Here is a 13,977-nt window from a genome sequence, read left to right on the forward strand (position 1 = left end):
AGAGAGATTTCTATGCCCCATTGCCTGCATATCTTATTTCCCAGTTGCATGCTAAAACAACTCTTTTTTTGAACATCTGCTTTTAAAACTTTGAGTTCCAAATTCTCTCCCCTCTTCCCTCCCCACCCACCCTCCCTAAGAAGGTAAGCAATTCAACATAGGCCATACATGTATCATTATGTAAAACCCTTCCACAGTACTCACGTTGTGAAAGACTAACTATGTTTTCCTCCCTCCTATCCTGTCCCCCTTTATTCAATTTTCTCCCTTGACACTGTCCCTTTTCAAAAGTGTTTGCTTTTGATTACCTCCTCCCCCTATCTGCCCTCCCTTCTACCATCCCCCTTTTTTATCTCCTTCCTCCTTCTTTCCTGTGGGGTAAGATACCCAATTGAGTGTGTATGTTATTTCCTTCTCAAGTCAAATACTATGAGAGCAAGATTCACTCATTCCCCCTCACCTGCCCTCTCTTCCCTTCCAACAGAACTGCTTTTTCTTGCCACTTTTATGTGAGATAATTTACCCCATTTTATCTCTCCCTTTCTCCCTCTCTCAATATATTCCTCTCTTATCCCTTAATTTGATTTTTTTTTAGATATCATCCCTTCACATTCAACTCACCCTGTGCCCTCCGTCTATACATACATACATACATATATACATATATATATTTTCCCTTCAGCTACCCTAATACTGAGGTCTCATGAATTACACACATCATCTTTCCATGTAGGAATGTAAACAAAACAGTTCAACTTTAGTAAGTTCCTTATGATTTCTTTTTCTTGTTTACCTTTTCATGCTTCTCTTGATTCTTGTGTTTGAAAGTCAGATTTTCTGTTCAGCTCTGGTCTTTTCACTGAGAAAGCTTGAAAGTCCTCTATTTTATTGAAAATCCATATTTTGCCTTGGAACATTATACTCAGTTTTGCTGGGTAGGTGATTCTTGGTTTTACTTCTAGCTCCATTGACCTCCAGAATATCATAGTCCAAGCCCTTCAATCCCTTAATGTAGAAGCTTCTAGATCTTGTATTATCCTGATTGTGTTTCCACAATACTCAAATTGTTTCTTTCTGGCTGCTTGCAGTATTTTCTCCTTGATCTGGGAGCTCTGGAATTTGGCGACAATATTCCTAGGAATTTTCTTTTGGGGATCTTTTTCAGGAGGTGATTGGTGGATTCTTTCAATTTCTATTTTCTAGAGCCCTCTGGCTCTAGAATATCAAGGCAGCTTTCCTTGATAATTTCTTGAAAGATGATATCTAGGCTCTTTTATTGATCATGGCTTTCAGGTAGTCCAAAAATTTTTAAATTATCTCTCCTGGATCTATTTTCCAGGTCAGTGGTTTTTCCAATGAGATATTTCACATTGTCTTCCATTTTTTCATTCCTTTGGTTCTGTTTTATAATAGCTTGATTTCTCATAAAGTCACTAGCTTCCACTTGCTCCAATCTAATTTTTAAGGTAGTATTTTCTTCAGCAGTCTTTTGGAACTCCTTTTCCATTTGGCTAATTCTGCCTTCAAGGCATTCTTCTTCTCATTGGATTTTTGGAGCTCTTTGCCATTTGAGTTAGTCTATTTTTTAAGGTGTATTTTCTCAGTATTTTTTGGGTCTCCTTTAGCAAATCATTGACTTGTTTTCATGGTTTTCTAGCATCACTCTCATTTCTCTTCCCAAGTTTTCCTCTACTTCTCTTGTTTGCTTTTCCAAATCCTTTTTGAGCTCTTCCATGGCCTGAGACCAGTTCATGTTTTTCTTGGAAGCTTTTGATGTAGGCTCTTTGACTTTGTTGACTTCTTCTGGCTGTATGTTTTGGTCTTCTTTGTCACCAAAGAAGGATTCCAAAGTCTGAGTCTGAATTTGAGACCATTTTCACTGCCTGTTCATGTTCCCAGCCAACTACTTGACCCTTGAGTTTTTCAGCGGGGTATCACTGCTTGTAGAGTAGAGAGTACTTTGTCCCAAGCTTGAGGGGCTGCGCTACTATTTTCAGAGCTACTTCTACACAGCAAGCTCTGTCACACCAGCGCTCCTTCTCCCCCAAGAACCACCAACCAGGATTGTGGCCCAGATGAGGCTGGGCAAAGTAGGCTTTGCACTCCTGCTCTAATCTACTGCTTAATTCCTCCTACTAGGTGGGCCTGGGGCCGGAAGCAACTGCAGCTGTAGCTCTGGAAGCAGCCTCAGAACTGCACCCCCTCCACGGCCCTTGGGGCAGTGGCTGACCGGGAACTCCTTTCACTCTGTCCCAGAAGCTTTTCCCACTAACCTCTCTGTTGTCTTGGCGTTTGTGGGTTGAGAAGTCTGGTAACTGCCACAGCTCACTGATTCAGGGCTCTAGGGCCTGCTCTGCCCAGCTCCCAGTCTGGTTGGTCCTGGTGTGGCCCATGCTGGGCTCTGCTCCTCTCTGCTCCCAGCTCTGTGCGAGAGACCCTTCCCAGCAACCATCCAGGCTGTCCTGGGCTGCGGCCCTGCTTCCGTTTGCTATTTTGTGGGTTCTGCAGTTCTAGAATTTGTTCAGGCCATTTTGCAGGTGTTGGAGGGACCTGGGGCAGAGCTTAAGCAAGTCCCTGCTTTCCAGCCACCATCTTGGCTCCTCCCCCGACAATGTAAAGCATTGATTGTATGGAGCATGGTCACATTCAGAGCCACCAGTGGAACTCAACAAAGCACTTTCTATATCTTTAGGTAACAACAAACAACAATAATATCTAGTATTTGTAAAGTGCTTTATATATGTTAACTCATTTGATCCTCATAAAACCCCAAGATGTAGGTGCTATTATTATCCCCATTTTACAGATGAGAGAAAATTGAGACAGAGAGATTAAGTGACTTGTCCAGGGTCACATTGCAAGTGTCTGAGGCAGAACTCAACTCAGATCTTCCTGACTCCAAGCCCCGTGCTTATCTAGTATGCCATCTAAAATATTCATGCTTGTCATTTTCATCTGTCTTGTACCCTTATTTTCTTGGGCTTAATTTTTATTTTAATCTTTAAAATTTTAATGGTGTCTTTTGTTGTCATACCACAATCCTTTCCATAACCCTTCCACCACCATTATCACTGAAACAGAAAAAAAGTTTAAAGCAAACCAGTACAATTACTATTCTTTATTGTATGCAACAATCTAAACCTACAGTTTCCTACTCATCAATATATAGAAGGAAAGTAGGTTCATTAGCTATTCTTCAGAACCAAAACTGTTCATTGAATTAATAAGAATCTATTAGCTGTGCAACCCTGGGGAAGCCCAATAACCTCTCTGAGTCTTAATTTCTTCATTAAATTCTTTAGTGCTATTTTAAATTCAATTATTGTAGTCATTGTGTATATTTTTTTTTCTCCTGGTTTCCTTCATTCTGCATCATTTCATCAAAATCTTCATATGTCTCTTTGGATTTCTCATAGTATAATTATATTGCATTACTTTCCTGTCCCACAATTTGTTCAGCTGTTCTCCAATTGTTGGATTACCCCATTTGTCTTCAGGTTTTTGCTACTATGAAAAGTTCTGCTCTGACTATTTGGTGTATGTGAGACCTTTCTGTCTTTCAATTCCTGGGGTGGAGGATATATCCATTAGTGCAAGAGCTGGGCCAAAGGATACATCTAGTTTCATGTCTTGTCTCTCTCAGGCTTTATGTTGTGTTAAAAAAAACAAAAACAAAAGACTTGCATACCTCAGGTGTTGGGCAGGTGATGACGATCCAGCCTAGAGGTAAGTGGTCTGAAGAACTTTTGCAAGGAATCTTAAATACACTAAATCCAGGTGATGGTCTTTTGTGTTTTATGGAACTTAAATGCCTGAATGTGAAAAAGTACTGGTACTAGACCCTCCTTCCATCTATTAACTTTTAAGATGGCCTTCAGTATGGTCACTCATGTGTTCTTAGCATAATGGTATAATATGAAAAGACCACTGACCTAGGAGTAGGAAGATCTGTGCTTAAGATCTGGGGAATCCAGCCCTACTATTTAATAGCTCTGCAATCCTAGGCACATCAAAAACTTGATCCTTAGTTTATTTATATACAAAAAGGGGTGATAAGAGTTGCTATGCTGGTCTAAGGCAGCAAAGTGTTTAGTTATCTATATTGATTCAATAGAACTTTTACTTAGGATTCCATTTTGAGCCAAAGAAGGAGTCTATACTTGCTATTTAGCTGACCAAGGTTATTTTTTAGAAAGGACACTCACCAAGAATATGTGTACTTGATACACAGTCACCACTGGCCCCAGATTCAAGTACATAATGAGACGTATTATAACATAGGGCAGCTAGGTGGCACAGTGGATAGAGACCTGAGCCTCGAGTCAGGAAGACCTGAGTTCAAATCTGGCCTCAGACACATACTAGTTGTGTGATCCTGGGCAAGTCACTTAACCCTATTTTCTGCCTCAGTTTCTTCATCTGTAAAATGAGCTGAAGAAGGAAATGGCAAACCACTCCAGTACCTTTGCCAAGAAAGCCCCAAAAGGGGTGATGAAGAGACAGACATGACTGAAAAATGACTAAAGAACAATGATCACAAAATAATGTCTGCTTTTGATGCGAGCTAGTAGTAAATGGCAGAATGCATACTTGAGTGGCTTGCAGATATAACATTCAGTATTATAATTCAGTACAGAATCTGCCACCATTGGGAATTTCTCTCTGGCCTTGATACTCAGCTAGGGAAACCATTGCTTAAAATAAGGTCACATAAGGGTCTAGATGAATGTGCAGCTTTTTATATAGTTTCTAGTAGTATGAAGTAGCAAAAATTATGATCCTGAACTAATCAGCCACTAAGTGTCATGAAGTAAAGAAAAGCATTACAAACTGTCTTAATCATAGGCAAGAATTATAAAATTCTGCACTTACAAGTCAATCAGGGCTGCAAAATTACAGCTTATCTCACTAAAAATGGGATAAACACCATCTGGCTTAGGGCAGGGAGTCTTATCTAGATCAGATGGGACGTGCAAGCACAAAGAACAATTCCATGAAATGCTAGAGCGAGTGCCATGTGTAGTGGAATATGGTGAGTCATGAAGCAAAGATGACCAGTCCAGAAACATGCCTCACTAGGCGCATCAACCTATAATGATGACCAGTTCTTCTGGTCTGCTTCACTTATATTACCTAATTCTCAGAGCTGTAATGAAAATCAAATGAGATAATATATGTAAAGTCTTTTGTTACCATTCAATTCAGCAAATATTTAAGTTCCTATTATAGCTGCTTTAAGGAGAACTTGCGCAGCATCCTTCTACAGAATTGCCCCTTCCTTTTATTTTTTTTTGCTTTGTTTATAGCAAGAATATCATGATTAGTACAATTTGTTTCTTCCAATATTATTGAGAGAATCGTATCAGCCAATAATTATTTAGCCTTTGGACAAGGATTTCACATTTGGAGTACCAATAGCTAAATTAAAATTTATAGGCAGTTTTAGAATTGTTATCATTCTTAGCACCCTCTGCCCCCTTTCTACTACTCTGTCACCACTATGGCACAAGCAGGGGGAAGCTTCATGGCCCGGGGGCCATTTTGTATTTTCTTTGCTTCATAGCTTATCATGGAAATAGCAGAACTGGTTTTTATTGAATGCCTAAAGGCAACAAGAAACATAATTTCATGGGTCATTTGGCCATCTCGTATTGCAATGCTCATGATGAGCATTTGCAAAAAGACCACCACAAGAATAATTATGTCATATATACCAACATTTGCTTCAGAGTATGAAGATCCAGAGAAATTCTATGAAAAACTCAAGACCCTCCATTTAAATCAACATAAATTCAATATGTGATAACTTCAAAGTGAAGATAGGAATAGGTGAGGATGTCAAGAAATATGTAGGAAAATATGGATCAGAAATAAAGAATGAGAGAGCCGAAGACTTGTAGGCTACACAGAAGCTTCATGCCTATATAAAACAAATATTTTCTTCAATCAGAAGAATCAGAAAGCTGGACATAGTAAGCACAGAAAAATATCACAAAAATGAAATTTGATTATGTTTTAATAACCAGGAAATGACATAGCTAACGTAAGGGTCATTCCTAAATTCGGTGTCTGTAAATGCTCAGCCCACTAACTTGCTAGAAAAAAGATTGAAATTAGTACAAAACTAGAATATATACCTGAAATTTATGGCGTTGTATGGTCTGAACCCTGAAGCACAACTCCTTTTCCACCATATTGTAGCCAGGTTTCCTAACGGAATAATTATTGCTTTCCTCCCTCCCTAAGATAGTAACATTTATAAAATAATAACCTTTTGTATACATTGGAATTTCCTTGCCATAGTTTATCATACAAACTCGTTTCTAGAATGGTATAAAAGAGGGTGATATAAAATTATAAGCTGTATGACCTCCAAAAACTGTAAAAAAAAAAACCAATGCAAGTGAAAAGTAGGCAATAAAAAGTAGGGAACTAAGTGGTAAAGTGGATAAAGCACGGGAATTCGAGTCAGAAAAACCCAAGTTCTTTTTCTTTAATTTTTTTTTAAATTTTTTGGGGGGAGAGGGGAAGGCAGGGCAATTGGGGTTAAGTGACTTGCCCAAGGTCACACAGCTAGTAAGTGTGTCAAGTGTCTGAGGCTGGATTTGAACTTAGGTCGTCCTGACTCCAGGGCTGCCCCCCAAATCCTTCTTTTAAGTTGTGTGATTGGTTGGACAAGTCACTTACCATCTCTATCTCAGTTTCCTCAACTATGCAATTGTGGAAAATGATGGCGCCCAGCCTTGGAGGGTTGTGAGGATCAAGTGCTTTGCAAACCTTAAAATGCTATTTGAATGTTGATATGAGATCCAAATAAGCCAAATCATCTCAAGATTTAACTCAAGATGAAACCAGAAGACAAATTCAAAATAGAAGAGAGGTAATGTGACATAATGGATAGTGTATTAGATAGTTAGAGCCAGGAAAACCTGGGTTCAGATCCTGCCTTTTGTACTGACTAGCCATGTGACTGACCATAAGCTGTTCATTTAATGTCCTAAGCTTCAGTTTCTTCAACTCTACAATGGAGATAGTAACACACATAGTACCTACGTCACAGGCTATTGTGAGGCTCAAATGAAATAATTAAATGAACATGTTTAAAATTCCTATTATGTGCCTATTATTAGAATAATAATAACAGGAATGATGTTCCTATTATTCCTATGATGTAAATGTAACTTATTTGCCAGCATTACCATAAATATCTATTCTTATCATAGATACCAGGTAATGAGTCCCTCATCATGAAAGGTGTGCAATCATCTATTAGAGATGTTGCAGAGAAGATTTCTGTTCAAATACTGGCTAAACTTGATGACCATGAGTTCCCTTCTCCTCTGAGATTCTGTGATTCTGTGATGGTGATACTACTAAATTCGGTTTCTCTAACAGTGCCCCATGTTCTATGTGAGGAAGTGGAAATAGCACCGAAGTGGAGGAGTGTAGCTGAACAAATACATAGAGAAGATATTGGTGCCTGACATGACAACCTTGAAAGTACTGAGAGATCGGATTTCAAGATATCATAGAGAAGAGAGGACGTCAAAAGAGTAACAAATATAATAGAGAAGATTGTTCCTACAAAAAAAGCAACCTTGGACCACAATAAGTCCCGGCCCAAGCTCCACTTAATGGCTGTATTTAGGGTTCTCCAGGCTTGGAGTGAATATCATTGGTAACTGTTTCTTTTTGGAATAGCAACCCTGAGGGTCTTTCCCTCCCAGCTTGATTTGTTTTTCTTTTTTTCTAATTGAAGAGGCCATCCCTTGACTCACTTCTTAAAGAGGCCTGTTCACTGAATGGGCATTACCTCTCTCTGAGTGAGTGCATGAAAAGGCCTGAGCCCAAAAGGGCCAGGGTCTCCCATTGCCTCCTGGGTCATCTCCAGTCATCTTGATGAATATGTGGTCACTTGATCCAGATGGCTCTGGAGGAGAAAGTGAGGCTGGTGACCTTGCACAGCCCTCACTCACTCAAATAAAGGTCAACTGCAAGGCATGTCATCATTTCCCTGATGTCATAGTCCACTTTGAAAATGAAGGACAAACACAACAGAAAGAAAAAGTTGTAGTGACAGACAAGTACAGAATCATATCTGCTTTCTTCGACATATATTAATATATATATATATATATATTATATATGATGTATATGTATGTGTGTTTCTATTTACTAGAAAATATTAAAAAGAAAAGATATAGATAACTTTATTTCTTGTGATGTTATTACATACTTCCCATCTCCCACATCTCCTAACTTTTTTCTTGAACAAAGTATTCATACACTTACAGCTGGAAGGGACCTCAGAGGTCACTTAGTCAATCAACAAATATGCATTTGCTAAGTACCTACTGAGAAGATTAAAACTGATCGTGTATCATTTTCTTATTGATCCTATTTACAGCTAATTGATTTTGATCCTGTAACTGCCTACGTCATAGTTCTCTGCCTCTAAACTTAGTTCAGAGTTCAGCTGGCCTATAATGGATTAAGTTTAGAAATCCAGTTCTCTGGACACAAGACCAACAACAAGAACACACAGGAGGGCTGCTAGCATAGGTTCTTTGATCTACTTTTCTAAGGAAAGCAACTTTAAGGGGTTAACAATCTCTCTTTAATTAAACATTCATATATCATTCACTTAATTCAGGGGAAAAAGTCAGCACCTTGAACTTTAGAGAGAATACAAACAGAAATTACAAGCATACACTATATAAACAGAACAAACACAAATCAGTAGACAGGCTTCTATCTGTCCATAGCAATAGATACAGTGACCAGAGAGCGAAGCACCAACATCTGGATTTTCAAAGCTGGGGGGTTCTGTGACAGCTACCCAGAGTCTCATCTGGTCAAATCACATGACACTCTTCCAGTGAGTGAGAGCCCCAAAACAAAACGCCAACCTCAGATCTTATATACCCTTCTTAGGGTCAGAGGATGTCACATCCATGGAACTCAAACCCATGTGAACTAGGCTTGATTGTTTCTTAAGCAGGTCATCAAAGACTCTTGATTCAATCAAAGAAACAAAGGCAGGACTATGGCAAAGGCACTAGATTACCTCAGTGATGAGAAGCACCAAAAACAGCAAAAAGTCCCACCTTGCTTGCCATTACATTTGAAAGGCAAGACTCAATGGTACTTGATTACCTTAGCATTCCAAAAGAGAAAACAGTCAAAAAAAAAAGTCCCACCCTGATTACCATTACAGAAGCTTGCATTAAGGGCCTCAGGCCAAATATCTTTATACCATTAAACTATCCTTCAGATATGCCTGGTTTGCTACCCAAAGAAGTCTAGGCCACTGTCTTACAGGTAGGGTCATACAATGAACACTTCTTAGTCACAAGAAGGAAGGAATGGGGTTGTGGCTAGCCCGCATTCCCAACTTCCAATCAATCATATTGTTCTCCACACTCCAGCTCTGTAACCAATCATATTGTCCTCAGCTCCATGATGTTACCTACTCTGTTCCATTCTTTATTCAAAACCTATAAGGGGAGCTGTCCTTTTACTCAGAGTCTTTAGCATAAATGGAGGCACACCATGGACGCATCTTATACTCAGGATTCGTAGCCTGTGAATAAAATCCTATCTTGCTTGGAGAAATGTGCCTCAGTTTACCTTTTTGTTTAATTTCATTCACAATGCTACTCTGTGCCAGGAACTATACCAGGCACTAGGGATACATAGAAAAAAAATGAAACAGCCCCTGTTCTTGAGTTTATATTCTATTCTGAGAGAACAGGTCTACATATAAATATAATGCAAAGTAATTTGGGGGAAGGAGAGTAGGGGAAAAGGTATTAATACTAGTTCAAGTTCCTCTTTTTACAGATAAGGACACAGAGAGGATAAATGACTTTATCCAAGGTCACAAAGGTAGTAAGGGACAGAGCCAGAATTCAAACTCAGCCTCTCTGACTCCAAGCCCAGTAAGTATAAAAGCATGAGTGCCATCTATGAGCATCTGAAACCTTTTGTTTCTTGATCTCAAGCCACATTTTCTAACATGTTTTTGCTGTCTTCCTTTATGCCCATCTTTGCAATTAAATCATTATTAGAGTAATAATAATAATATTTAGCATTTATATCATACCTACTATGTGGCAGGCACTGTGTTAAGTGCTTTACAAACTAATTAACTCATTTAATCCTCACAACTCTGGGAGGTAAGTGCTATTATTATCATAATTTTACATTTGAGGAAACTGAGGCAGACAGATTTTAAGTGATTTGCCCAGGGTCACACAGCTATTACTTGCTTAAGGCTGGATTTGAACCCAGGTCTTCCTGATTCCTGGCCCAGAACTCTATCCACTGTGCCACCTAAAGTATATGTTGATTTAATTTGGTAGAACTTAGCAAGTTCTTTGTGGAATTTATGTACAAAAAACAATTTACGGTTAAAAAACCCCCCAAGAATATGAATTGTTTTACATGCACATACTAAGGTAGATGAGCAATAAACAAATGTTGACTCTGTTAAATAATTAATTCCAAACTCCATCAGAACCTAATTTTTTTTGTTGTATTACACACACACCCTTTATACAATCATATACATATATTATATATATACATATATGTATATATATATATATATATGTTTCTCAAAGAAAGCAGACATGATTCTGTACTTGTCTGTCACTACAACTTTTTTCTTTTCAAATTCCTTTTGGACTGCTTTGCAGAATCCCAAGATCCCACAGAACACAATTTAATAAATACTGCATTACAGCATATTGTCTCCTAATCCTAGCACTGATCCTTGAGAAATTTTACTTTTCTCTCCAGATACATGTCTGCTTTTTCTCACCCTTTGTTTTCTGCCTATATGCCAATTCTATATCCATAATAAAACATTCTTCTAATCCCATTGGTGACTCAATTTTTAAAACAGTCTTTGGTGTAGGATAGCATCAGACGTTTTCCAAAAGTATAAAAAAATTATATATACTGGTAACTCTTTATCTACAGATATTATTTTCCCCCAGAAAACTTAACGATCATGCTTTCCCCTAGTAAAAACCATAGTCTTCTCTCCAATTGTTCATGTCAATCTAAGTATTTAATGAGCCTATCCTTTATTCTCATCTTTTTTCTTCTTCCCCTTTCTTTCCTTTTTGCTATTTTTCTTCCTTTTCTCTTATTTTCTTTATCATTTTAGTGAAGAAAAAGACCTTTTAAAGGCTTCACCACTTCCACTAGCTGGCACACAGTAGCTGCCCCTTTCCCCCATGACTTCACCAGCTTTTGATGTATGTTGTGAAAAATAAACATCTAAAAGTGTGGCACAGCCAGGCAGCCTGTAAAAACAAAACAGTTCGGACCAGGAAACCTATATGATGTTGTGAAGGGTCAGGTCAGAATTCAGCAACTTTAAAGTTAATCTAGGCTTGGATTCATATAAGTAATGAAGATGGAATAAGCCACAGGTCATTAGGTAGGGTATTAGGATGGAGATTCAGGGAGATGGGAGAGAAGGCGGACAGGAGAAATAAGGAAGGAAACAAGTATTTGTTTATTAAGTACTTACCATATGCCAGTCACTAAACTAAATGCATTAAAAAATATTGTCTCATTTAAACCTTACAACAACCCTGAGAAGTAAATACTGTGGTTATTATTCCCATTTTAGAGTTGAGGTAATTGAGGCTGATAGATTAAGTGATTTGCCCAGAGTCACAGAGCTAGTAAGCATCTGAAGCCACATTTGAACTTGGGTCTTCCTGACTCAAGGGCTAGCCCTTTATCCATTGGGCCACCTAGCTACCGCTAAGCTGTGCTAGGTAGTAAGACAAAGCCAAACGGGGAAACTGACCAGGCATCAGAGATCAGAAAACCAGGTGAGCAGGCTATAGAAATTGGGAACAGAAACACAAACCACAAAGTGATATTAAGAACGCAGTCAAAGGAATCTGGACAAAAGGTACAGGGTTGAATTGGTAAGAAAGGAGCTTGACAGCCAGAAACTGTTCTCCATGTACTTCTGTGGTGGGGAATTTACCTTAGATCACCTGGTCAGATTAGTGAATGAGAAGTCAGTTCCTGACCATTAGAAGCATGTAGTAGAGAAGCATGGGAACTAATTGTACAGCTTTATCTCCATCCCAATCTATGATAAGATCTAAATGTGAATTGTGTGACAATTCTACCCAAATATAAAATTTCTAAGTCCTTGACCCTGGAAAAATGAAGTCAGTATCCTTTAGAGCCAGAGCAGTAACAGACATTATGGACTCTCATTAAATAAATGAAGCTAAATTAATTTTTTTTAGAACGCCATTTATTTCATCTTTCATGTGTTTCACAGCTTTTGAAACATACAGGAAGTTCCCTGATGGTTTTATTTTCTCATTCTTCTATGTTGCAGAATATGAGGTCATTTTGATTTCCTCTTTATTCAGAAGGGTTAATTTTCTTTAGCAGGGAGTGGAAATACCTCCAGTTCTGGATAGATGTTATCCAAATACCACTGAAATGATTTGCAACCCAGCATTTTTCTCAATTCAACACGCTCACTGATGTTTCCATACTTTCTTTTCCTCAGGTCAGGTCTTTGTAAAAAAAATTGCTCCTAAATTGGAAATAAGGGATAGGAAAATCCAGAGGGTTAGGGTTAAGGTTAGAATTAGGATTAGAAACAGAATTAGGGTTACAATGTAATTCCGAGGACATGGAAAAGTATAGGAAGTTAATCAGGATGTCGAGGGGACAAGATACCATGTCATACGAGATTCAGTTGAAAGGAACCAAGAAAGTTTATCACAGAAAAGAGAAAAGTTAGGGGAGACTTGAAGGTAATCTCCAAGGATCTGAAGGGCCCTTATGTAGTAAGAAGCATTATATTTGTTCTTCGTGATCTTAGAGGGCTGATCTAGGAACAAGTTTAGAGAGGCAGATTTTAACTTGAGGGGTGGAGAGTTTCTAACAATTAGAGTTCCCTAAAGTGGAATATGTTGCTCCAGGAGGTTGCAAGTTTCCCATTACTAGATAGACCTCTTTTAACAGAGGTTGGTTAGCTACTTGCTGGGGATGTTGTTGAGGAACCTCTTTTTCAGTTGCTAATTAGACTAGAATGACCTCTAAGATCTCTTCTAACTCCAAGATACTCTCATTTGATGACATATAACCTCTTTTTGAAGGTTAAAACCTTAATATTGACTTTTAAACTTGAAATACTAGCAGCTCATATTCATGTACTGTGAAATTTTTGTCTGACCATAATCTTTTATCATTCCATCTTTCCCTATGCCTTACAACTCCAACATTGTTCTTTGCTGTCATTATGATTTCCAATTCCTTCACTTCCAGGTTCTTTCCCAGGCTATCACCTCCATACTGGCTATGCTCTCCTCCCTCCCTTCCCTATTTGACTTCTTGATGAATCAACCCTACCCTAACTTTTACGCTTAAATCACTTGCCCCCTTGCTCCTATTACTGATCAAATCTTTCCAAACTCAGATGTAGATTACCTATACTGTTGACCTGCCTCCTTTGCTTCTTGTTCACATGCTACTGAAGGGAGCTGGAGAAAATCACAGAACCATGCTGACTTGGTGTACTATAAATTTGTTAGATAACCTCAGCTGGATCCTCACTACAGCAAAGCAATCTTTCAATCCCTTAAATCAGTTTGCCATCCCATATGCCACAGCTGTTCTAAACATTTTCATACCTCCTCAAGGTCATCACAGTAGCCCTTCCCCACTCTCTCAGCTGAGGTCCTTGCCTCATATTTCCCTGAAAAAATTGAGGCCATTTGCTTAGAGCTGCCTTGTCTCCCATCACTCAGATATCTTCCCCCTCTATTTCCTCCTTCACCCAGCTCTCACATAAAGGAGTGGCCCTACTTCTTGTCAAGGCAGACCTCTCAATGTACACTTTTAATCGCATTCTCTCTTGTTTTCTCCAGTAGATTGTCCCATTCATCATCCCCACTCTCTTCCTATTCTTCAAACTCTCCC

The 13,977-nt window shown here is 38.7% G+C and overlaps 1 protein-coding gene across 1 annotated transcript in view; it reads right to left on the minus strand.

Moving 5' to 3' along the window:
* Positions 1–12,421: 12,421 nt before the first annotated feature.
* Positions 12,422–13,977, minus strand: part of LOC118851965 (polypeptide N-acetylgalactosaminyltransferase 11-like) — a 69,518-nt gene continuing 67,962 nt past the window's right edge. The window contains exon 8 of the mRNA XM_036761574.1: positions 12,422–12,586. Coding sequence (XP_036617469.1) covers positions 12,422–12,586 — 165 coding nt within the window. The remainder of the gene's footprint in view (positions 12,587–13,977) is intronic.

Source organism: Trichosurus vulpecula, chromosome 5, assembly GCF_011100635.1.
Source record: "Trichosurus vulpecula isolate mTriVul1 chromosome 5, mTriVul1.pri, whole genome shotgun sequence".
NCBI lineage: Eukaryota > Metazoa > Chordata > Mammalia > Diprotodontia > Phalangeridae > Trichosurus > Trichosurus vulpecula.